This window comes from Tamandua tetradactyla, chromosome 6, assembly GCF_023851605.1.
Source record: "Tamandua tetradactyla isolate mTamTet1 chromosome 6, mTamTet1.pri, whole genome shotgun sequence".
Lineage (NCBI taxonomy): Eukaryota > Metazoa > Chordata > Mammalia > Pilosa > Myrmecophagidae > Tamandua > Tamandua tetradactyla.
In genome coordinates this window covers 124313640-124338121 of record NC_135332.1, presented here as the reverse complement: position 1 = coordinate 124338121, position 24482 = coordinate 124313640, and the positions used below count along the sequence as shown (strand labels likewise).

The window sequence follows — 24482 nt, the reverse complement described above, 5'->3', positions numbered from 1 at the left end:
TGTCAAATAAAATAAGATTAAAATTCTTGCTGGGTTAGCATGAGGATAAAGTAGATCCTTTGATTTGTCTTTATCTCTAAAATATGGCTAGATGTAGTTGAAAGAACTTGGCCAGAGGAAATGACTCCCAAGAGTTAGCCAAAGATCAGATGAGTGGGTGCTAAAGGCTAAAGCTACAGCTCAATTAAGTTGTTTTCAGACAGATGAAGATAGACTATGGAATACCCTGAGCAGAAAGCAAAGATGGGAATTAAAATGCCCAAACTGTGCATTGACTCATAATGTAAATAACACACAATATAAATAATTTAAATTATTTATAAAAAATGAATATTGTGACTAGTAATTATCCTATAAAATGTATTATTTTTAAGGCTGGATTTAAAAATAGAAAAACCTTGGTGTACTTGAATAGCTTGTGCAAATTAGTCACTGTAGAATAGGGATGCACATACATCAATTTAAGTCACTGTTTACTAAGGAAAAAACATAGGCTTCTAATAAGAGCCAGTGAAATACATGTGATCTGAGTAACAGTAGTATGCTAATAAACCAAATAGTCTGGACACACTGAAGAAAAAGTGTTTAATTATTCACCAAATTTACCTGCTCAGACAAGTAAAGTCAGTTCATGTGAAACTCAGCAGTATTATACTGACACATTTCTGATATCTATCAATCATGGAAATTTTTGCTTGAGGAATCCTCTTTTCAATATATTGTACTCCATGAGATTTTCAAACTTTCCCTGCTCCAAGAGAGCCACATTATTAAGCTACAACTACTACTTCTCAGGAGCCTTGGGAAGCTTTCAATCTGAAATTGAAATATAAAGATCTTTACTATATACCATACTCTAATTATTAATCCCACAATGAAAATACTTCAAACATACTTAAAGTATTTATTATGATGGAGCCCAATTACATGGTACGTTCATATTTAATTTCTATTGCTTAAAATTTTTCTTTAATGGCAGGACTAAATTTTGCTTTCAATGTGTGCATGTAGCTCAAAAGAACCTGACAGTCTCCTTTTTAAGTATATATAAAAGGCCAGATTTCACCTTTTATTAATCAACTCTAACAATGGATTATGTTAATAAAGGTGGGAATATAAGAAAGATGCTATTAAAAATCAGGACATTAATGACAGTATGAAATATTAGAATTGGAAAAATTCTCAAGTTTGATTTTTCAAGTCACATCCATCATTTATGAAGAAAATGAACTTTTAAAGTGGCAAACAAGCTAATATGTATTTTTTCACTTTCTGCTTGCAAAAAATATTGTTATCTTGCACTTAATTTCCAAATATAGCCACTTTGAAGTCTAGATTAAAGTCATGATTAATAAAGAAACTGCTTAAATTAAAATTTTCAACAAATTAGTATGATGTCAGCATTAAAATACTTAAAGAGCAAATATATTATTTTTCTCTCATGTCCATAAATTGCTGAAAAGGGCCATGAAATCCATCACTGACACAGGTAAAATGTCCTTCCTAGATCAAAGTTCTCTCATAATCTTGGATTTTGTTCTGAGAAAGAGGAAAGCTATGGTGGTAACTATCAAACAGCATGCAATAAATCTTATTTAACGTGTTTTTGGTGACTAAATTTCACCGAGTATTTTTTAAGTACTCTGAGAAAAGATATGATGCTAGTGAACATTCAGTAATTCTTAGTTACCTAGCATGGACAATATTTTCATTCTTCCACCATAGTGGCACAGATGCATTTAGCCTATACTCATTTCATCATTTTCAAAACAACATAAAAATAACAAAGCAGCAATAGTTATAAATCTATCTTTCAACTTAGAAGTTAGCCAGAGAAAATGACTCCCAAGAATTAGCCAAAGATCAGATGAGGGCTCACTAGGGCCAAAGGGGACCTGGAGCTTTTCAAGTAATTGATAATAAAAATTAAAATTTCTCAGTTTTTAGAATATAGTCTAAAATGCAATTAAAGAAAAGGGAATTAATTCTCACCTTCCCTGTAATATATTTTTCTAAAAAAAGTTGAATCATTAAATTTATGTTAAAATTATCTTGTCTTAAGAAATCAATTAATTATAAAATTCTTGAAAGCCTGGGTTAAGCAACATTTAAATTTTGATATCAAACTTCAAGTTTCTTTTTGAAATTAGGAATGTTATAAACACATTGCTGAATTATAAACTTGAAAGTGGCTAAAATGGGAAATGTTATGTTGTATATATGTTACCACAGTTAAAAACATTTTGAAATGGTTAAATGGGAAATTGTTATCACATGACATTAAAAAAATTTATTCCTCCAAGATAAGTATCATACCACAGCCAGCAAATATTCTAGTTTACCAGAAATAAGTCTACATACTTTTCTTTAAAAAAAAATCTTTGGGTGTTGGTTTTCATATTGAACATATAATTCTTAGGCTTAAAATGAAGAGTGAAAGATTAAAGTAAAGGATGAACAGCATGGGTTTCTGATAGTATACTTAGAAAATCTAGAGTACTGTTTACACAAAAACACTGTTTATGAGGCATGGAAAGAATTTAAGGTTCTAAGCACTCTTCTAATGCAGCATTCTTTACCCCTTTTTTTCCAATTTCTACTGTTACATAGATGATACGTCAGGAGATGGAGTAGGGATCAATGGATGGAATTAATAAGGAAGTAGATTTCAATTTGACTCGAGTTAGGGAAGAACTAATAGAAAGATCCCAAGCTAATATAACCTACCTAAGTACAGAGCTAGAGGTGAATATTTACAGAATGAGTTCAAACAGAGGCTGGACAAAGATTCTATTTGTCTATTATAGTTACCAGGCATATATATGTTGATGTACCATGATAAATTAATTAGATGCTACCTTATCAAATAATGTTAACATGGTAGGCACACACTAAATATATTCAGAAAGTTTGTCATGTCCTAAAAGCCTATGTAAAACTCCATAGGGTGCAAATCTAAATACCCACGAGGGCTAAGAAAAACCAAAGAACCATGACCCAAATTAAGATTATGATAGAAAAGCCTTTAATTACAAGCATGGTGTTACTTAAACAAAAACATCCCCCCACCACCCTGCTACCCAATGCTGTGTTAAGTGACTTGTCTTTCTCAAGAGTTCAGCCATGTGTCCTTGGTGATTATATTTGCAACTTCTGATGGGTCAGTATCTCTTTAGATAGGAAAAGCGATAACATTTTAAAAAATCCTTTAGTAAAACCACCTGTCCCAAGTAGTTTTAACCTTGATATTAAGGAAAAGCCTCTTGGGACTTATTTTAGATCAATGTTGAGATTGTGTTTAAAATTTTCTGACTAGACTGAACTGTGTTCAGCATTTGGTTCATTTATTGTATATTTATGGGAAATCTATTCCCAACACCTGGGCAACACCAAGACCACATGATCGTCTTCACTAGGGGTTATTATCAGTGGGTTGAAAACAGTGACATCCAGATTAATGGCTCAATTTGATAAGTCTTTAGGTTTGGGAACTTATTTCAGGGACTTGATGGAATGTATTTCTCAGATTAGATATTATGGCTGAATTAATGCACAAGCACCATTTTCAAGCCATGCCCAACATGACTGACAAGACTGATGTCTTTCATGACTGTACTTATTATGGAAAGTTAATATTACAGTACTTGGTTAAGATTGAAGACTGATATAGAGGCACAAATTTTTATCAGCAAGTAAAATTCTCCTCTCGTGAATTCTGAATGTGTTTCTGAATCTAATGTATTCCTTATAACTCTCATGTAGGGATCAGGCTGTAAAATAGGAGAGCAATACCTTTTGTACTCAGGTGCCAGATATAAGTGAAATTCTGTTTAAGTCTTGTTTAGTTACAGCTGAGATGAGGTTTTGATCCTTCTAAGCTAAAATGGTACCACCAAAGAGTAAGGGTCATTGCTACTACAGATTTGAAATTCTGGAAAGGAAATAATTTATTGCTGTTAGGAAGGCACATCATTCCTCAATAAATGTATTGAAGGATAAAGATAGGGAGTGGATTCTAATAATCCATAGTAGGTGTCAGCAAACTGTGGTTTGCTGCCTTTTGAAAATTAAGTTTTGTTGGCACACAGTCAAATTCATTCATTTACATATTGTTTACGGCTACTTTCGTGCTACAATGGCAAAGTCTAATAGTTTTGACAGGGACTCTTGTCCAGAGTCAAAAGTATTTACTACCTGATCCTTTATAGAAAATGTTTGCTGATCCTTACTATGGATTATTAGAATCTTGACTTAAAAAGGAAACTAAAACATATACACGTGACATGAGACGACTGGAAATTTGAATACTGGATATTTGATACTAAGATTTAATTTTGTGGGTTGTAAATTATGCTATCCTTTTTAAAAAGAGGCATATTAAAAGCCCCCTTAGGGAATAGAGAGAAAGGGTGAAAATTCAACTTTCCCAAGTTGAATTCTTGATATTCTCACAAGCAGTGTGGATAATCAAAGCTATAGGCTGAGCCCCCAATCTTGGGATTTGTTCATATGAAATTTAACCCCACAAAGGATAGGTCAAGCCTACTTAAAATTAGGCCTAAGAGTCACCCCCAAGAGAACCTCTTTTGTTGCTCAGATGTGGCCTCTCTCTATAGCCAACAAAACAAGCAAACTCACCATCTTCCCCCTGTCTACGTGGAACATGACTCCCAGGGGTGTGGACCTTCCTGGCAATTTGGGACTGAAATCCTGGAATGAGCTGTGACTCAGCATCAAGGGATTGAGATAACCCCTAGAATGAGCTGAGACTCAGCATCAGGGAATTGAGAAAACCTTCTGGACCAAAAGGGGGAAGAGTGAAATGAGACAAAGTGTCAATGGCTGAGAGATTCCAAACAGAGTCAAGAGGTTATCCTGGAGGCTATTCTTACGCATTAAATAGATATCACATTGTTAGTCAAGATGTAGTGGAGAGGCTGGAGGGAATTGCCTGAAAATGTAGAGCTGTGTTCAAGTAGCCATGTTTCTTGAAGATGATTGAATGATATAGCTTTCACAATGTGACTGTGAAAACCTTGTGTCTGATGTTCCTTTTATCTACCTTATCAACAGACAAGTAAAACATATGGAATAAAGATGAATAATAGGGGGAACAAATGTTAAATTCAGAGTGAAATGCTGGTGATCGGTGAGGGGGAGCGGTGGGGGTGTGGTATGCATGTTTTTTTTTTTTATTTCCTTTTCTGAATAGATGCAAATGTTCCAAGAAATGATCATGATGATGAATATGCAACTATGTGATGATATTGTGAATTATTGATTATATATTTAGAATGGAATAATAAAAAAAAAAGAGGCACATAGGGCGGACCACGGTGGCTCAGCAGGCAAGTACGCTTGCCTGCCAGGCCCGAGGACCTGGGCTTGATTCCCAGTGCCTGCCCATGTGAAAAAAAAAGAGGCACATTGAGTCAAGGTACTTAAACTATCACTTTCCTTGACAATAACTTGGTGGGGAGGACTACAGAAGCTTGTGATTTCATTCTGAGAAATGATGACATTCCTTCCACTACCAACGGAAAACATTGAACGTTAACTCCCAGTTTCTACAAACTTACTGAACTGCTTTATTGGAAAAGGAAACTCTTCTAGATCAAAGTCCTTCATCTAGGCTTCCAAAATAGTATGTAGATTCTATAAGGTGTCAGTTTCCCTGATCCAACTTAAGTTTTCTGAGAAAAGAGCTTTTCTTATAGTACACAGTTGTGTTCAATATAACTGGCAGAGAAATAAGGAATACCTGGAAAATAGATTTCTTACTCCAGAAAAAGGCAAAAATGATTAACGTTTTTTATAAGACAAAACATTAAGCCCATACAAAAATTAAGGGACAAGAAATCTTTTCCCAAAAAATGTATTACTTAATCTGAACCATTTTATATTTGCAGTCATCCTACTTGACTCCCCTGCTTTTTATAAATAACTGAAATGAAAGGACCTTTTTTGATAAGGATTCTGCATGCCTAATTTGGATTTTTCCCACCCCATTCATCAACCGTCATGGTGCCTAACCATTTTCTCACAAATGGGTATTCAATCTATAGCTGTTAAATACATGATCGTAGAGGAGTCCATAGACTGAAATGGAAGCTCATAGTTTGAGTGTGGTATATGTTACCAGTAGTACTGAAGGAGTACCAGAAAATACAGACTAGGTTCTAAAGAACCAGGGTTACTCTGAGAGGCAGAAATAGGACAAAAGTTTAGAATGAATATTGATTCCAGGAAACTGCATTCTGTCTAATGTAGGATTCTAATAAAAATCATTCTTAAGCCTTATAAAATATTAAAATTTCAAAAGGAAGGAAACTTAAGAGTACCAATGAAAAAAATCATGGCTACATACATAAAACTAGTTTACCTAATATCTTAAGAAAATAATTTCTTTAGATATCCTTTGCTATAAATGAGGATTATGGCTGTGAACTAGTACTGTTGGGGGCTGATGCAATCCCTACAATTGTCAATATTTGGAATAAGCTACAAGATTGGTTCCAAAGACTTAGGTGCAAATGCTTGAAAAATTAGTGTTAAAACCCTACTTTAGAGAACTACCCATATTTCTGTGTAAATATCTCTGTGTAAATGCCAACATCCCAGTTGAAGTTACCAACCTGCTACTAAAATCCAAGCAGATGATCCAGGAACAGGGGACAGGAATGATGTCACCAACATGGCAATGCAAGACATCCCCTACAAAACTAGGCCCTCAGAAATGACTAATAAAAGAACAAATTCCATTTGGCTTTAACTCTGGAGCATGATAGAGAATGAATAAGGATTCCACAAATAACTGAATCAAAGGAAAAGAAACATTCTAAATCAGGTAATTTTCTTCCTAGACCAGCCAATCTGGACCCCTCCCTTTTAGTTGGTCCTGTGAAGCCTGGTAGATGCACAGAGGAAGCCCAGGCCAGGTCCTACCTGCTGCAGACACAGACCATAAAGCCACTCACAGCAGTGGATTTTAGAATGCCATGCATCTCCAGGCACAGAGACCCAAATCCACAGGGACCCAGGGTAGAACAGAAGCCCCTGAGGAACACTGCATACAAAAGGGCTACCGGGGGGTAAGGAAAAAAAAAAAAAAAAAAAGGACCACAACAGAACTGTTGGCAAAGGTACACATTCAATCCAGCCTCTGTTGACATGACCCACTAAACACAGAAGACTTTTCTGGATTGTCCCCATCTGTGTCCCCAGGGCAGGATACCCTAAACAGGGAAGAAACCAGAGGCAGAAAAGACTCACAGAAAATAAAAAAAGTTGGGGGGGTGGGGTGGGGTGGGTGGGGTTGGAGTGTTTACTGAAGTGATGTAAGACAGGACAGGCTCCAGAACTGAAATGTAAGGAAAATGGATCACTGTGAGGAAGAGAATTTAAACAAATCATAACAGCTGGGGATAAAATTCTGCACACAACAAAGAAAAGATCAAGATTCCTGGAGGTGAAACAAGTGCACCAACACCCCCGAAATATTTTAAAAATTGTACTGCATATCCAGAGCAATAGTCAGATGAAAAAGAGCTAAGAAAATATGAAGTTAAACATGGGCTTCTCTAAAGATCCATGCTAAAGCAAGACTAAGTTGGACTAAGTGTCAAAAGCCAACTGAAAATAAAACCTTAGACAAGAGAGAGAAACTGATCTTTAGAGTTTATCAAAATGATGCCTAGCCATCAGCAAAAAATTACAAGCCATACTTAGAATCAGGGAGATATGGCCCAATCTAGGCAATGAATGAAAACTTCAGAGAAACTGACTTCAAAACAACTAATCGAAGAAGTTCAAACAAATCTCCTAAATCAATTCAGAGATGAAGGGAAATATACATTTAGAGCTAAAGGTTATTATTAAAAAGACAATGTGTGAGCATAAAGAACTTGAAAGTTTAAGAAGATACATAAATTATGGAGATGAAAGACACAGTAATGGAAAAGAAAAATACACAAGAGATATACAACAGCAGATTTGAATAGGAAGAAGAAGCCATGAACTAGAGGACAGGACAATCTAAACCATATGGTCATAACAGAAAATTAAAAGCAGTGTCTCAGGGATTTGAGTGAGAGCATGAAATGCATAAACATACACAACATAAGGTATCTCCCAGGAGAAGGGAAAAAGGGCAGAAAGAATACTGAAGAAATAATGGCTGAAATTTTCCCATCTCTTACGAAAGACATAAATATGCATGTCAAAGAAGTGTAACAACATACTTCCAACAGAGTAAATCCTAAACTATTCCAAGACACTAATCAAAATGTCAATTGCCAAAGATTGAGAATTCTGAAAGCAAGAGAAGAGATTTGCCACATAGAAGGATCCTCGATAAGAGTGGGTGCCAATTTCTCATCAGAAACCATGAAGGTACGAAGGCAGTGGTATGAAAAAATTAAGGTACTGAAAGAAAAAAAATTATAAAAGCTCAACCCTAACAGAAAAGGAGGTTGCAATAAAGAGGCCAAAAAAAAAAAGAAGAAATAAATATAAAAACCAAGGAACAAAATGGCTGAAATAGGTACTGCCTTACAGCAATAACTGAATGTTAATGGACTAAACTCCCAAATCAAAATAAACAGATTGGCAGAACAGACTTAGAAGCATGACTTAACTATATGTTGTTTACAAGAAACTCAAATCAAAACCACAATGGGATATCATTTCACACCCACTTTAATGGCTACCATTAAAAAAAAAGGAAATGTTAATGCTTAATTATTTGGGCTTAATTGTAACATTTTAGAAATGGATGATGGTTACGGTAGCAACATTTTGAGTATAATTAACAGCACTGAATCATATATGTAAATGTGGTTAAAAGGGAAATTATATATTACTGGAATAAAAAAAGACAAAACAGGACTGTATACACAGTGAGCCCTATTGCAGATGATGGACTATAGTTAATAGTTTAATTATAACAATGTTCTTTCTTGAAACAAATGTACAGCACTTATGCAAGGTATTAATAGGGTGGTATGTTGGGGGAAAAAATACACCCTAATGTTAACTATGGAGAAGAGTTAATGGTACAAATAATATCCTTAGTTATAACAAAGGTACATCAGTAATGCAGTGTCAATGGGGGGGGGTACATAGGCATGCTCTATTTCTTACGTGATTTACTATAAACCTATGAAAACCTCTGTGAAAATATGAAAAGCTAACATAATTTGGAAGATAAAAACCATCTGGGTTTTCATGGGGATTTCTATAGATGTATTTTCTTTGTAGTTTTATGAATTTTAATGAATATTCTAAATGTGAGCCAAATATATGGCAACATCATTCAAACAGTTAATATTTCCCACATTTTTAATAGGGGACAGGTTTACAAGAGTACTAAGCTCTACATGTAATCTTTCACATGAATTATTTCCTTCATATGGTAAAATATAAAAGCCAACACCCAACATGATTCTTCACAAACACATAATTAGTTCTGGCAAATAAAACAGACCCAAAATATTTTTGATGCATTGTTTCACTCTACAGGAGGTATAAATTCTTGATCTTGATATTTTTTCACATTTGCCTTATACTGAATGTTAAATACCTAGATGTTAGTGTGGATACACCAGCCCATTATTTCAAAAGAAGTATTTTGCAACAAGTGACTAACACTAACAATTTTGGATCATAACAATTGGTTGTTATATTTTGAAATATGTTCACCTAAGCTTGTGTGTATTGAGTCAAAGAAGGACAAGGGCTTAGTGTGCTTAGCAGCATAAACCTTAGTAGCTAATTTATAAAATTAGCCTGATAGCTATACACCATGAGATCCTAGTTAGCAAAATCCTGTCAAGAAAAATGCTAACATTTTAATTCATTTAGTAAATTTTTGAGCATTGGCAATGTATAGGTAGGTACTGTATGAATATACTTTGCAGTCTCTAATTTCAAAGTTTTCCTACATTTTAAACAATTTCTAAGAGTTTGCTAGAGAAAAATATTGAATGACAGTCTCATACAGGTAAAAGACCAGTGAAGTGGAAGTTAAAGAACCCTGGCCCTACAACTGACTGCCCAGATCATTGGTATTAACTTCTGTCTCATTCCTCATTTAGATACTACCAATCTAAAAATTCCCTAATTATGGTGAAATTGTTTTATCTTTTCACATATCATCAACTATTGGGACATGTGCTAAGAAGTTAGATGGCCTTTTAGTAAGATTCTAAAACATACCTTTTCCAATTATGCTTGGAAGATGAGCATTATCTTATTGGAAAACAGATTGGTTGTTTTGGAAAAAATAAATCTGACACTGACGAGGTAGTAATGATAGCAATTAGAGTGACATGCAGCTATGGAGTCTATTTTTCATTCACTCTAACAGGTTTCCTGTAGTTCATTATCTTTTAGTTCAAACTTCAGAAAGATTGCCTATAGACTACAATTTGAAGGACATTTAATTTCCTTATCTTAACTATAGAGCCAATAATTCAATTTCCTAAACAGGCTCCCGAACACTGGTCTGTGGTAATGATTTGTAGTGAAAATGAAGCAAGCTCATGTAGCAAGTTTTTCCTAAAAGCTAACTTGATTTCTAGCTTCCAATTATGTCCTTTTGGGTGTTAAAATACCCTTCACGAAGTATTTATCACTATATACATGTATAATTTTATGAATGTACTTAGTAAGCAAAATAGAAATTTTGTAACTATGATAATCTCAAAAATAAAACAAACACTCTAGTGAATAGAAAAGTTTGGTCAAAGCTCTGCTGTCAAGACATCATTCACTTATTTTGAACTTCTCCAGTAGTAGGGTATCAGTCCTTTCTGAAATTAACCCCATTACATCTTTGGATAGTTATAATCTTGAGCCAAATGGGCCCAAGTGTAAACTCTTTCGAACTATATGTAATGCTATACAGGCCCTACTCCTTTCCTTGTGCCCTTTGTCAAACTAAATCAAAACTTGTCATTTCTTTAGTGAGGTCTGAATCTTTATTTTCTGATTTCCTTTGTTCCATAACTATTACTAACTTAAAAAAAAAACCTAAAAAACTAGTTAATTGTATTTTCTCTTTATTAGTAAATAGAAAGTATCAAAGACTTGTAATTTAGAACACTGTATTTTTACTTGTAATCCATCGATCCATTTATATACAGAAAATATGGGATGCAGCAGTACCTTACCTTTGTTTTTCAACCCATTTCCAAGATTATGCACACGTATAAATTATGGGAGTTTTTTTTTAACGTTTTCCAAAACCTGCAGAGAATCTTAAAATTAAATAAATATGAAGGATAAATGATATACTGATTATAAATCATTACTATTAATTAAAGCAGCTCTCCAAGGATTACTAGGAGGTAGTTTGTCATTTATGAATTTCACATACAAACAAATTTAAAAACCCTTATATAATTCAAACTTGTAAACTTTGTATACAAAGATATCTGGATTACACATAAGTCAAAATTTACAAAGGTATTCCCTCTACCCCAATTAGTCTAAAGTGGTACACTTACTTGAAATTCAAAGAATCTGAATTAAATGTCAGAGTCAATAAAATTCACAAAGCCAGAAGCAGTTTAGTGCTCACAAGTTTATATTTTTAGGTTTGATAAAGATTCTTGTGTATTTTCTAAATACACAGACAAAACAGTTTTGGAAGTTTACATACATGTCTTAGGACACTTATACTAGGTAGATAAGTTACATATAAAAAAATTGGTCTTCGTAAAAGATCTTCCCAAAGAGCTTTTACAAACAGCAGGCAGAAGAAAGTGTTCTTTTATGTTTACAGTGTTTAAAAATGCTGATTCTCCCATTTTATAATGGCCTTAACCATCCTTCTCCTCAACCCCAAATTTTGTTCCTCATAGCCAGTGTACTCCAAATTTAAGTACCCAATACCAAAATTCAGAGCTAGAAACCATCACTTAAAGTGTGCTTATCCCTAACACATTTCAAATGAGCTAGAATTGTTCAACTTCAGTTAAAGCAGGGATAGAGCAGGAAAAGAACTTTCCAATTTAAATCCTAAAAAGGACTGAGGAAAAACACCTAGTTCTAAGCACGTATATTATGTACCATAGTTAACTTTAAGGATCTGGGTGACTGAACGGCACAGACAAAAAAATGGGGTTCATATCTACTATAGTTAAAAGCCATCCTTTTAACAATGTAAATGCTACTGGGTACCTTAATATAGTCAAGTGACATAAAACTTACTTTACTAGGAGGAAAGACTAGTAAGGATATTTGGAGGAGGATTAGGTACCCAAATTCCTGTTTCATAGGGAAAACACGTTTCTGTAGACTCCTTTAATGAGCCGAAATTTTTACAAAAGATTTGATGAGGCAGCAATAGACCCCTATGGAAAGAGCATGGGCTTCAAACCTAAAAAATCCCAGCTCTACCACTTAGTGGCTTAAATAGTCAAGTTTCTGAATTTCTCTGAGCCTTTCCTCATATATAAAATGAGACAATAGCACCTGCCATATAGGGGATTAGATAATGTAATGTAAAGCGCGATGGCATGTGTAGGCACTCAAAAGAACAAACCTGTCCTTCTTTGAATCATTAAATCATATTTTAAAATTTAAGATTTTAAAAACCTATTTTCCATCACACTTTCCCTCATATACACAACTCCAGTCATCTTCAGGCCTTTTAGAGTATCAATATAAGTTTTCAAACCCTAAATATCTCGTTTCCTATTTTCTCTCCCCTTTAACCCTTTTTTATCATTTTTTTTTCCTCTCGGTTCACATCACATTATTAACCATCTCAGAAGTACGGTGCATTTACTTGTACCAGACAGCGTTCTAAGCTCTTCATATGTTAACTCATATATTGCTCTTCATCAGGATGATTCTACCTATCAGCTATAGTGCTTTCCTCCCAAATTTCAAAGCTACTTATTACAGTTCAGTTTCCCTTCCTACAACAATGTTACTTTTACTTTTTTTAGCTCTAAATTGCTAGGGTGCTAAAATTTAGCAAGACATCTAGTGAATATGAAAATGACAAAGAGGGGACCATATGGAAGTAACTGTCTCTGAGAATCTTAATACACGATCTTGATTTATACGAGAGGGTCTGTTACTGCAGGATGAATATGAAAAACAGTTTATACTCTTTTTAAAATTAAAAGCTCTAAAATATTTTTCATTTAAAATATAAGTTACAAGAGAAAAATTCAGCAAATGTGTAGCACATAATTCTGCCAGGGCTCCATGGACAAAATTATGAGTATTCCATTGTTACCTCTGAGACCAATCATAAGTTCTTAGTATCTGTCAACTTCCTGAAATTGTACTGTTAAGTCAGAAAAAGAATATACTTAAAAAAATAGAAATGTCCAGTAGTATACCTTAGTACTAAAACTATTTTTTAAAAAGATCCAGAAGGGAAAAGGCAGTCCCTCAAGATCATGAAACAAAATAAGTTAGGCAGTCAACAAGTAGAAAAATCTGTCAATTCTGTTTCTGGCAAAAATGTTTAAAGAAAAAACTTTTATATAGGTTGAGGCTAATATATTCAAGAGTATAAACATTTTTCTTTTGGATTACTTTTCTAAAAACAAACTTTTAAAGTATCATATTTCAGTTGACTAAAAATATAGCCAAATCTGTCACAATACAACATAAAAGGTAATGGACAATTATAGAATATTTTAAATTAACAGTAACAAGCCATCTACATCAAACCTTATTTCCAACTAAAACTGAAACAAAAGCACAACAATTCTGTAGTGTACCAAGTGTGTATTTCAATTTACTGTATGCAACCTAACAAAAATTTGGTCATAATTTACCAGATATACACAAATAAGTAGTAAAAGAAAATTCAGCTTCAAGAGAATAAGTTCATATCTTGAGGAAAAGTAAAAGTACATTAAGAATGTAAAGCCAAGTCCAGTTTCTATGCAATAAGTGAACTGTAGTCTAATAAAGCAGATTTAGGTGATTTTCAGATATATATCTTTTCTCTTTAATATATATTTATATATAGACAGATCTACCAATTGTAAACTATGGTTTATTTTAAAGGATAGGGATAAATGGGATGAAAGAAATCTTTATACTATACTTACATATTCACAAAGCAGAACAATTTATGTTTAAAATACTTTTTCATTCATAGTATCTTTGCCCAACTAATTTCTACTTTGGACCCTTTGGACCCCACCAGAATTACATTTTATACGCATTTCTCTAGAACACTGAAAATAAGATGTATTCTTCAATTTTAAACAAAAATCAAACCAAAACTAGCCACTGTTAAGTTTACATTTATGTAGAAACTATTACGTTCCAGATGACAAAAGATGCATCTAACCAAGTAACTGTAATTTATCTTTGATTTACCCAAGCAGAAAATCAATGTCTAACATTAAACCATTATTCTACTGAAGAGACAATGATAAAGTTTGTCTCTTAAAAAAACATCAACTTATCAACTCTGATCAGGTAAGCACCAAAAGGACGTCTGTCAAAGCATACTTCGCAATTTTTCCCACACAACTAGCATAATTTAGTCACCTGCTATGAAATAGGAAGATATACTTAATTTTTAAAGAAAACTTACAAAATGTTTTGTCCCTCAATCTTATATAAGATACAAAATGCTCCTGGTATCGTGCATGTTAATATTACTATGTGAAATGTTGCTGTGAGTTCAATGATCACCAGCTAATTCATCTGCCACCAGGCTGGATAAATCTGACAATTTCAACTTAAATCATTCTTTATTCCCTGAAGAATTTAGTTAACAGAACAATAAACTGTAAAGCCTCTCAATATTTATTTGTAAGATTTTTGCAGATTGTTGAATCATAGTTCTACTAGAAAGACTACATATCAAGGTGTGGTAACTTTCAAGAATTGAAAACTGATTATCATAATTTCAAAACACTCAATATTCCAATAAGTATGAAACAAAAGAGAATGCAATTTTTGTGTTAATTTTAATGATAATAAGGGCACAGGAGTAAAAACCTGATATTTCACTTATATTGCAAGCTAACCAAACTGGACATGGAGAAAAATTATAAAACAAATCATTTTACTTATTGTTTCTATGACTTTCCTTTCAATTAGATTTCTGTCTTTCAAATAGGACCGAGGTATAGTACACTGGCAAAAATAAAAAGAGGCTAACAAGAATAGTGCCAAAGTAACAGATACCCAAACCCAAATGCCATGTCAGAAAACATCATATAAAATAACCATTTATCAGATTAGAGCAGCAGGAGAAAGTCACTTCTAAATCATAATCATTTTAGTGGTATTTGTCAACTTCACCACGGTAACTTTGCAACATCATTCTACACTTGTGAAGTAGCAAAATTCATGACAAAAAGGAAAGGGGGAATGGAGGAAGTCAGTTAGTTCATTCCAATAAATTACCTCTCCAGTTCTTATAAACATGCCCATCAGCACAAAATTGAGAAATAATACCTAAGACTAGAAAAGACTTGGTTTAAGTTATGGAGCAAATTAAAATGGAAAATACAAGAAAGGAGAACCAATGGGGTTAAAAAAGCCCCTCACTGAAAATCTGTATTAAAAAAAAATAAAAATAAAAATAGGAACAAAACTCTACTAGTACAAACTAGCCTGAGTGGTTTGATGGACAGAGTGACTGAGTCAGCTGTCACTGTACTCCCATAAATGGATCTTCTTCATTCATGTAAAAGTGACACATGAATGTAAGCTTTACAAGGACAGATACTATATTTTCATAAGAACCAAATAGTTATTGTATATCCTATAAATAAAAAATATTTTTACTTTGATAACTGACTGAAGGTGTGGGGACTTCATGTAATCCAACCACAAGGTTGTTTGCTGTACAGTCCTGTGCAAATATAAAAAAAATTTTTTTGCTATAAGGCTTTGACCCTACAGTTTTCACAGCAACATAACTACCATCCAGCATGTACCATATTTTGCAAGCCTTCAAGTTCAACAATTCAAATTGTCGATTCATATGTCCAAATGCAGCATCCTTGAGGAGAATGATAGATTAGTTAATCATCTAGAGACATACAAACGTCTCCTGATTCATCCCATCGAGGTGGATCATTCTGATCTTCTCCATCATCAACCAGCTCTTCATCAGCTTCTCCTACTTCATTCTCCTCAAATTCTTCTTCCCGAGGGAAATCTGCATCCGGTCCCTGATCTACACCTTCTTGCCCTCCTGGCTGTGATTTATCTGCACATTCTACACAAACACCATAGCGTCGAGATCCATGTCTTATTCCAACACTGGCTGCTAACATGAAGATCTTCTTACACACCATACATTTGTATTTTTTATCCTTTTTATGCACCTAATTGAAAGGGGGAAAAATCCAATGTAAGGATAGTATAGACAATATAACGCATTTGAACCACTCAAATTAAACCACCCATTTAATAATCAGTGGATATATACTGTTCTGTATGGAGTTTCGAAATTTCAAATTAATCACATTCTTTGTTTCAAGCAATCATTAAATCAACCTTCTTTAACTTTCCAAGTAACTGTTAAAATGCCTTAAACTTCATGAACATAATATGCTTTATGTATAGGATCAATTATATTTAAAGCCACTTACCAGGGAATGTCTTTTTACATGTTCTCTTCGAGTGAACAGCTTTCCGCAAATATCACAGCTAAATGATCTCACTCCCGTATGAATGAGCAAGTGCCTTTTTAGTGTTCGTCTGTATTTGGCTACATAACTACAATGAGGACATTTTAACTTGTTCATGATTAGAGATGATTCCCCTTTGAGAATTAAAAAAAAAAAATAAGTTAACAGAAAACGTATAAAGCATGTCTTTAAGCTTCTTCTATCTCTTCCCCTGTGAACAGCAATATAGGGCTACTATTACCTAGTTTATTTTTTTAAGCCAAAATATGAAAGCTTTTTAATCTTTAAAGATTAAATGTAAATAATTTTGTAAATGCTTTGTTGGCGAATACTTGCCATTTTCCCAAGTTTCTTGTTTAGGCCAAGATTCAGGCAATAATCCATATTTGAAATCATTTGAAGCACCTGGCATCAATCCATACTTAAAATCATTTGAAGTACCGGGTATCAATCCATACTTGAAATCACTTGAAGGGCCGGGCATCAAACCATACTTGAAATCATGTGAGGTACCTAATGCAATTGAAAAGTGATTTTGAAAACATGATAGTAATAAATACTTGTCAAAGTCAATAAGTAAAAGATATATTCAAATATGTATATCCTATTAGCATTATAATAAGGCAGGTTAATATAAAATGGTTAAATTAAAACTTTACTTAATTATCTTCATTATAACATCCTGATTAGCAGGCATCTTAAACAGAAAACTAATTTTTAAAATATTAGCCATAGGAAAAAAAATTCAGTAAAAAAACAAAAGTTGAATACTATATGTGGATAGAGGCCCCATGAAATTACTATCCCTTTTTTTGGGGGTGGGGGGGAGTAGGGGGTGGTGGTGTATGAGCATGGTCTGGAGAACAGAACCCGTGCCTCCAGCATGGAAGGCTAACAACTATCCCTTTTAAATAAAGGGTTTCCAACATGTTTAAAACTGAACTCTTCCCAAATAGCTGATATTTCTAATTATTCTATCACTTGAGGTTCTTTATCAGCATGAAGCCCAAAAGCCCAAGTATAGAAAGGGACAGTTTCCTTAATATACCCAAGACAATCACATAAATCTTTTTTTTTTTTTTTTTTTTTTTTTTTTTTTTTTTAAAGGAAAGACAGAGAGAAGGAAGGAAGGATAGAAGGAAGGAAGAGAGGAAGAAAGGGAAACATCTTTTAAGCATTTTCTTGTTTTATTGTATTTTGTTTTTCCGTTTTCGTTACATGGGCTGGGGCCGGGAATCGAACCGAGGTCCTCCGGCATAGCAGGCAAGCACTTTGCCCGCTGAGCCACCACGGCCCACATAAATCTTTTTAAAGACTAATTTTTAAAGGAAAACAGCCTAAGGAAAAGAATATAAAAATATGGAGAAATCATCCATTTAAACTTCTCCTATTAAGTACTTTGTTGTTGCAGACACTGGGGCATGATAACTGAATCCCTCTTGCGGGGTTCATGAAACTTTCTCTTTTTAACTTCATCCTCAAATAACAGGCCAGAAACTAGAATCAAAATAGAATACTGTCATCTTCAGGGAAAAAAACAAAACAACTTTATAGGAGAAGTTGCAAAACAAGTATGTACATTATGTTCTACCTGTCAACATAACCCTGGTAACAAGGCCAAGTGTATTGACCAACAGGGTATCTTGAACTTTATATAGCTACATACTCCTATGGGATATAAATGTGTCTGTGTTGTCCTAAATCGGTTTTGGGGAACCTTATTCCTGTAATAACAAAACCAAGCATGATTATAATTAATGTCCAAGAATCACTCCCTGAAAACTTGTTGCTTCAGTGTGGCTTCTAAGCCAAACTCTGCAAATAAACTACTTCCCCTACTACATGGGACACAAATCCCAGAGAAAAGCTTCCCTCTGCCAAGGAATTATTACCAAGTGTTAATCAGTGATGCAATCTGTGCAAGATCTGGATTGAAAAGGGGAAAATGAAATAATTTCTGTGGCTAAGAGATTTCAAGAGAGGTCATTCTGGAGGTTACTCTTATCCAAGTCTCAGCCAGATTTCACTAACTGCCATAGTATGCAAAGCCTCCAAAGGCCCATGAGGGCCCTAAGGACATGTGGACAACACAGGAAAGCCACATGGCTACATGAAATCAACACCCCCTCTGTGGGCTCCATCAGGGACTCTATAAGGGATTTCTACAACATAACATAGCTATATTAACTTATAAATTCGATAGTCATGATTCTTCTACTTCTTTTACATAAACCTATACTTTTCAACTTACTAGCTAACTACTTCTCAGACTTATAGCCACTGGATTGTGCCTATGCTGATTGAGCCCTGAAACCCAGCAGGCAGGCAGTCAACTCCCACTCTCCAGTTTTTCTGGCCTGCCTTGGACAAAGAATGGATCAACCCCATCCTGAAAGCAAGGAGTATCTTCAATAGCAAGCAAAATAATTCCTTTCCTCCGTCCCATAATATATTTATCCCTCCTCAGCTTGAAGCAGCCAGAGTGGTTATCATCCAAAATCCCTCAAAATTGAGGAATGAACAAAAATAAAGTGAGATAGATTATCAACCACTGATTATAACAGATTTATTATTATACTTTTTATCTTGTGTTGAGTAATTTGTAACACTGTTATTAAAAAAAAAAACAAAAATAAAGGTGTGCTATCATCAATTTTAACAAATGTTCCATACCAATGCATGTTATAGTTGGTGGAGTAGTGAATGGGAATCCTATATTTTATGCATGGTTGTTCTGTAAACCCACAACTTCTCAAAGAGGAAAAAAAAAAAAACGATACCCAAACAGTGAATAAGAATGCAAAAGAAAATAATAATAGGTATTCCTTAGGGAATCTGTACCTGAGGACCTTCAGACTACTTAGGTTAGGAATTACTTCCTCTAGGTTTAAGTCCATCTTGAATTTGTAATTCCTTGAATCCAGGAATCCTTTGGCAATACAAGCATAACCAAGAATCTTCCAGTAATTACCACCCTAGTCCAAACAACCATCAATTTTGCCTCTGGATTATCTTCAATAGCAAGCCCTCTGCTCCCACTATTGCCTTCCTAAAATCTAACCTCAATATACACAGCAGACAGAGATTCTTTCAAAACATTGCCTGTCACTACTTTGAGTGAAATGGGGAGTCTGCAGGCTTTTGAACTGAGTAACATAGCCTACAAAGAGCCACTTGGTCTAGCTCCTTTTAAGGCTTTTGCATTTACTCTTTCTTCAGTGTGGAACACTCCACTTCAGGACATATGTGTAGCTCACTCCTGCAGATATTTATTAATTTTCCTCCCAGGGCACCAAGGTTTTTATGAACGAAACGTCAAATGGATATCCTAGGAATTCATTTCCCCATAACTATTTACCAGATACCGGACTCTTGTAAGAAAAAATTTAAGATTCCCTCCAGTAAAAATATCAATATGCAACAAAGCCAAAAAGTATTTAAAAACTGTACTTAGAATACCTTTGCAACCTGCCCCCCTCCAAAGAAAGTCCTCTAAATATTTTCATTTGGGGAAAAGTTTTCAGAATTCTAAAGTGAAACACCATCATTTCTAAGTGCATGGGTGAAGACTGAAATGGGTGGTGGCCTGGAGAGGTGAATCACGTTTCTAAATAAAGTTGAAACTTATGACTTATAACATAGTTCTTGTCCAAATCAGTGCAAAAAAAGGTAAGCTCCAGGAGAGCAGGGCCTATACCTGTCTTATTCACCTTAGATTTCTAATTTTAGGACACACGCCCTTCAATTATTTGTGGAATAAATGTATCTAGCAAATGCTAACATGTTTATTTTTTACTTGTTCAAAAGGCTTGGAAAAAGAAAAAAGAAAAAAAAAAGGTTTGGAAAACAACTGTTTGAAGCATGTTAGTTATGCTAGTATCTGACTTCCCCAAACAAAAGCAGAAAAATCTATCCATTTGCATTCACCAAGCTTCAAAAGTCTCTCACTATAAATAGAGCTACCATATACTAAAAATATCTACATAAAATAGTCCCCTCCTAAGGCAATCAAACTGCAGCAAACCCTTAATAAGCAGATATACAAACACTTCCAAATTTTCAAATCCTCATATATTTCTTGCTAAAATCCAACTGTACATACCAGCATCTCCTCCATCTTGACCAGCGCCAGCTTCAGCCAATAAAGCTGCATTCACATTCCTATCACAATCTGGCCCTGAAAGTAGAGCACCATCCAAATCTGAAAAGAAGACATATAATAATCCATTATTTACAAACAACCATCCCCTATACCACTCCTTTCTTGGAACTGTTTCTTATTTAGACTAAACAGAAAGGACATCTTTAAGTATTGAACATCTATTGTGTGCTCAACACCACAAGGCCCAGAAGCATAAGATATGGTTTTCAACCACAAGAATAAGTACATACCCAAAATGGTAATACAGTGGGTCAGGAGTGGGCTTTGGAGCCACGGTGAAGTGGGTGCCAATTCTGGCTCTGTTATTGATTTCCCTAGTAAAGGGAGATTTCTATACTGTAATAGGAGCTAGGAAGATTAGGATTGGGGAGAACAAGGAGTGCTAATGTTTAGCTAAACATAAACTGAGAATAGAAGACTTGCGGGGGGGGGGGGGGGGAAGCGGGGAACATTGAGTCTGAAGTACCCAAGAGGGAAGAATATAACATGTTTGGGGTGGGCTCTGTAGCCAAACAACCTGGGATTAAATTCTAGCTCTACCAATCAGCTATGTGGCTTGCGGCAGTGAATTTGTAATTCCTTGGATCCAGGAGTTACAAGAGCTATGAGACAGGTTGTTTCTCTAATGCAGTGGTTCTAAAAGTGTGGACCCCTAGACCAGTAGTACTATTATCTGAGAATCTGCTGGAAATGCAAATTCCTGGGCTCTACCCTAGACCCACTATGAAGGTAGAACCCAACAATTTGTTTTGTTTTGCATCCTGTATGATGGGGGTCACATTTCATTCTTTTTCCATGTGAGTATTCGTCATTGCAGCAGCATTTGTTTAATTTTGTTTGTTTGCTTTTGGGAAGTGCATGGGCCGGGAACTGAACAAGGGTCTCCCACATGGCAGGCGAGAATTCTACCACTGAACTGCCCTTACACCCCAAACAGTTTGTTTTTAACAAGTCTTTTAGGTGATTCTGATACTAAAGACTGAGAACCGCTGCTTTACTATAAAAATGGTTTAAAGAGTAAGGCACCAGAAATCGAACCCCAGTTTCCGGCATGGTAGGCAAGAATTCTGCCACTAAGGCACCCGTCACACCACACTCAGAACCTTTTTAAAAGGATCAAATAACATAATGAAAAGTGCTTAGATATTTACCTAGTACATAGCGATCACTCGAAAATTTTAGTTAAATACCATTTTTTTTTCATTTAATCTTCCAAGTAGAAGAATGTACTACCAAGCTATATAGATCTGCTACTTAAGCTCTAAATGAAAACTGTGGGTTGTCAGAATATAGATGGCAAATAAAGCCACGTGAGTTAACAGATGAGACTGTAAGGAAAAGTTAAGACCAAGTACCCTGAATCCTTGCATTTAATGAGCTGGAAAAAAAGCTATAAAAAAGTCTTTCAGGAAAAGCGTTTCAAGAAGAAAGTCCACTGTATTGATGCTGCCAAGAATTCAAGATGAAGACTGAAAATGTGCATTACTTTGATTCATTTCATTCACTAAATACTGAGTGTATCTAGGAGGTCACTGCTGATCTGAGAGTTGTACTAATATATCAGTAAGGCACACAGAAAGAATGGCCTGAGTTGTAAATGGATGTAAAGACACCGTGTAAGAGTGAAGAGTGAGAAACAGAGTAATAGTTTTATTTTTTTTAAAGTGAAAGTAACAAATATATTTAAACACTGACAGCAGTCACTAAGAAAGGAAAAGACGAAGATAACTGGAAGATATATAATAAAGAATAGGAATTTTCAATTGTGTAAGACTCCTAGGAAGTCTGGGATTCAGAAGCACAGGTTTGGTTACTTAAGAGGGACAGAAGAGACAATGGGTCATTCTGTTCTCTGACTTCTTGTCTCTGTATACAACAATGTAGCAGAATGTGAGGTTACTGCCTACAGAAAAGGAGTTGGAAGTCAACAAAAAGTACAAATAGTTCATGTGAAAAGCACAAAGAGTAAATAAGAGATAGTCCTTTACTGGTTCTTTAAGAAGGATAATATTCAGGATAAAATTCAGAATATTTTATTCCCCAGTATTTATCACGATGCATGTCAAGTAAAAAGCTGTTAAATACATGTTGGCAGAATGAATCAAACAGAATCATTCTCATTCTGAATGTCATCTAGATATAACCTCCCCTTCAATTAAAGGCATCACTTGTATAGCATTTCTCCTTGAATATTCTGCCCTTTGCAACATGAATTACTGAATGAAGTGTGGTTTTAAATAACCGTACTGAAGAATAATTGCTTAATTTGATCTACAATACATTAAAAACATGACCATAAGTTAATTGAAATTTTAGTGACCTTGTTTTGCTATAAAAAGTTAAATGCATTTTAATAATCAAAAAATAAAAATCAAGGTAGTATCCAAACAACACCACAAGGTTTCCCCATCTTTTTCTTTAAAAAGTCATTATTCTTAAGTATTATGAAGTATGTTCAGGGGGTACTTCTTACAATATTTCTTTCAAGTGAGTTTGCAAATACAGGGTATTCCTATTTACAAGAAATTCTATAGTGACTTGAATGCTTTCCTCAGCTATTTCTTAAAAGTCATTTCCTATCTCCTACCCCACCCATAAAGCATTAGAATTTGTGATTTTCTGATCTTTAACCTTGCGTGAACACTAAATACAGAAGACCTCAGCTAAAAACTTTTACCAGATGGCAAACATTCTTCCTGTGTTCCTTTCAAAAACATACCCATGCTGGCTGCAGATTTTAAATTATAACTTTTTCAAAAGGCTCAACATTTTCTTCTTTGCCTCTATTCTAGCTGGACTGTTATCTCTGCCATAATTAGTCCCTAACAGATCTTCCTAGATCACTGCCTGCCTCCCCACTCCAATGCATGAATAATGCATTTTCTTACATGCAAATAAAAAGTTCAAATTTCCACTTTAAAATCTTATTGCCTCAGAATCTGTGAAATAAAATCCAAATTTTATCACTATAGCAAACAATCTTATTCACAATTTGACCCTAACCTATCATCCCAACCTCACCCTCATCTCTGCACTACATTCCTCAGTTCTTTCACCTTCTTATCCCAATTTCTTGCCATCTTGCAGGAAGTGCCCTTCTCCCTCTCTTGGCAAACTCTGACATAATACAAGATCCAGTTCTAAAATTACTTCCTTTATAAAGCTTTCACCAACTCTTCTAAGCATTTAGGAACATCCCACTCCACCCCTGCCATACTTCTTTAATAGTATTATTTTTAACACTTATCATATTGCACTATGTAAGTTTATACCCCACTGCTGCCCTATTATGAACAAGTTCTAGGTAAGGGACTCTTCATTATAATGTTGACACCAACATTACCTGGTTTGTTGTTTATTGGGTATTTATATAATTTTATTACCAAATTTTCTCTTACGTTATGATATAGAAAACTGTCTTGGAGTTACAAAAAAGTATTCTCTGGTTATACCAACTTTTCTAGGGAGTATAGCTTTGAATACGCTTTGAAGGAAATTTTAAGACTAGATGGTCTTCCCAATATATTAGATTTATTTCAGAAACCAGAAATTCCATTTTATAAACTCAGGAATTGACATTTATAAGGCTTAGATAAGTTAATATCCTAAGCAGACAGAAGTTACAAAAATGCTTTTATAAACGCTTTTTTTTTCCATTGGTTACTTTAGCTCCTATCTGGCTACATCCT

At 34.6% G+C, this 24482-nt stretch overlaps 1 protein-coding gene across 2 annotated transcripts in view; it reads right to left on the bottom strand.

Moving 5' to 3' along the window:
* Positions 1–11569: 11569 nt before the first annotated feature.
* ZBTB10 (zinc finger and BTB domain containing 10) overlaps positions 11570–24482 on the bottom strand; it is a 31326-nt gene continuing 18413 nt past the window's right edge. For both annotated transcript variants that reach the window (XM_077167069.1, XM_077167068.1), the window contains exons 3-6: positions 20734–20832; positions 16968–17144; positions 16593–16765; positions 11570–16325 (exon numbers count right to left, since the gene is read on the bottom strand). In XM_077167069.1, coding sequence (XP_077023184.1) covers positions 16020–16325; positions 16593–16765; positions 16968–17144; positions 20734–20832 — 755 coding nt within the window. In that variant the 3' untranslated portion in view covers positions 11570–16019. The remainder of the gene's footprint in view (positions 16326–16592; positions 16766–16967; positions 17145–20733; positions 20833–24482) is intronic.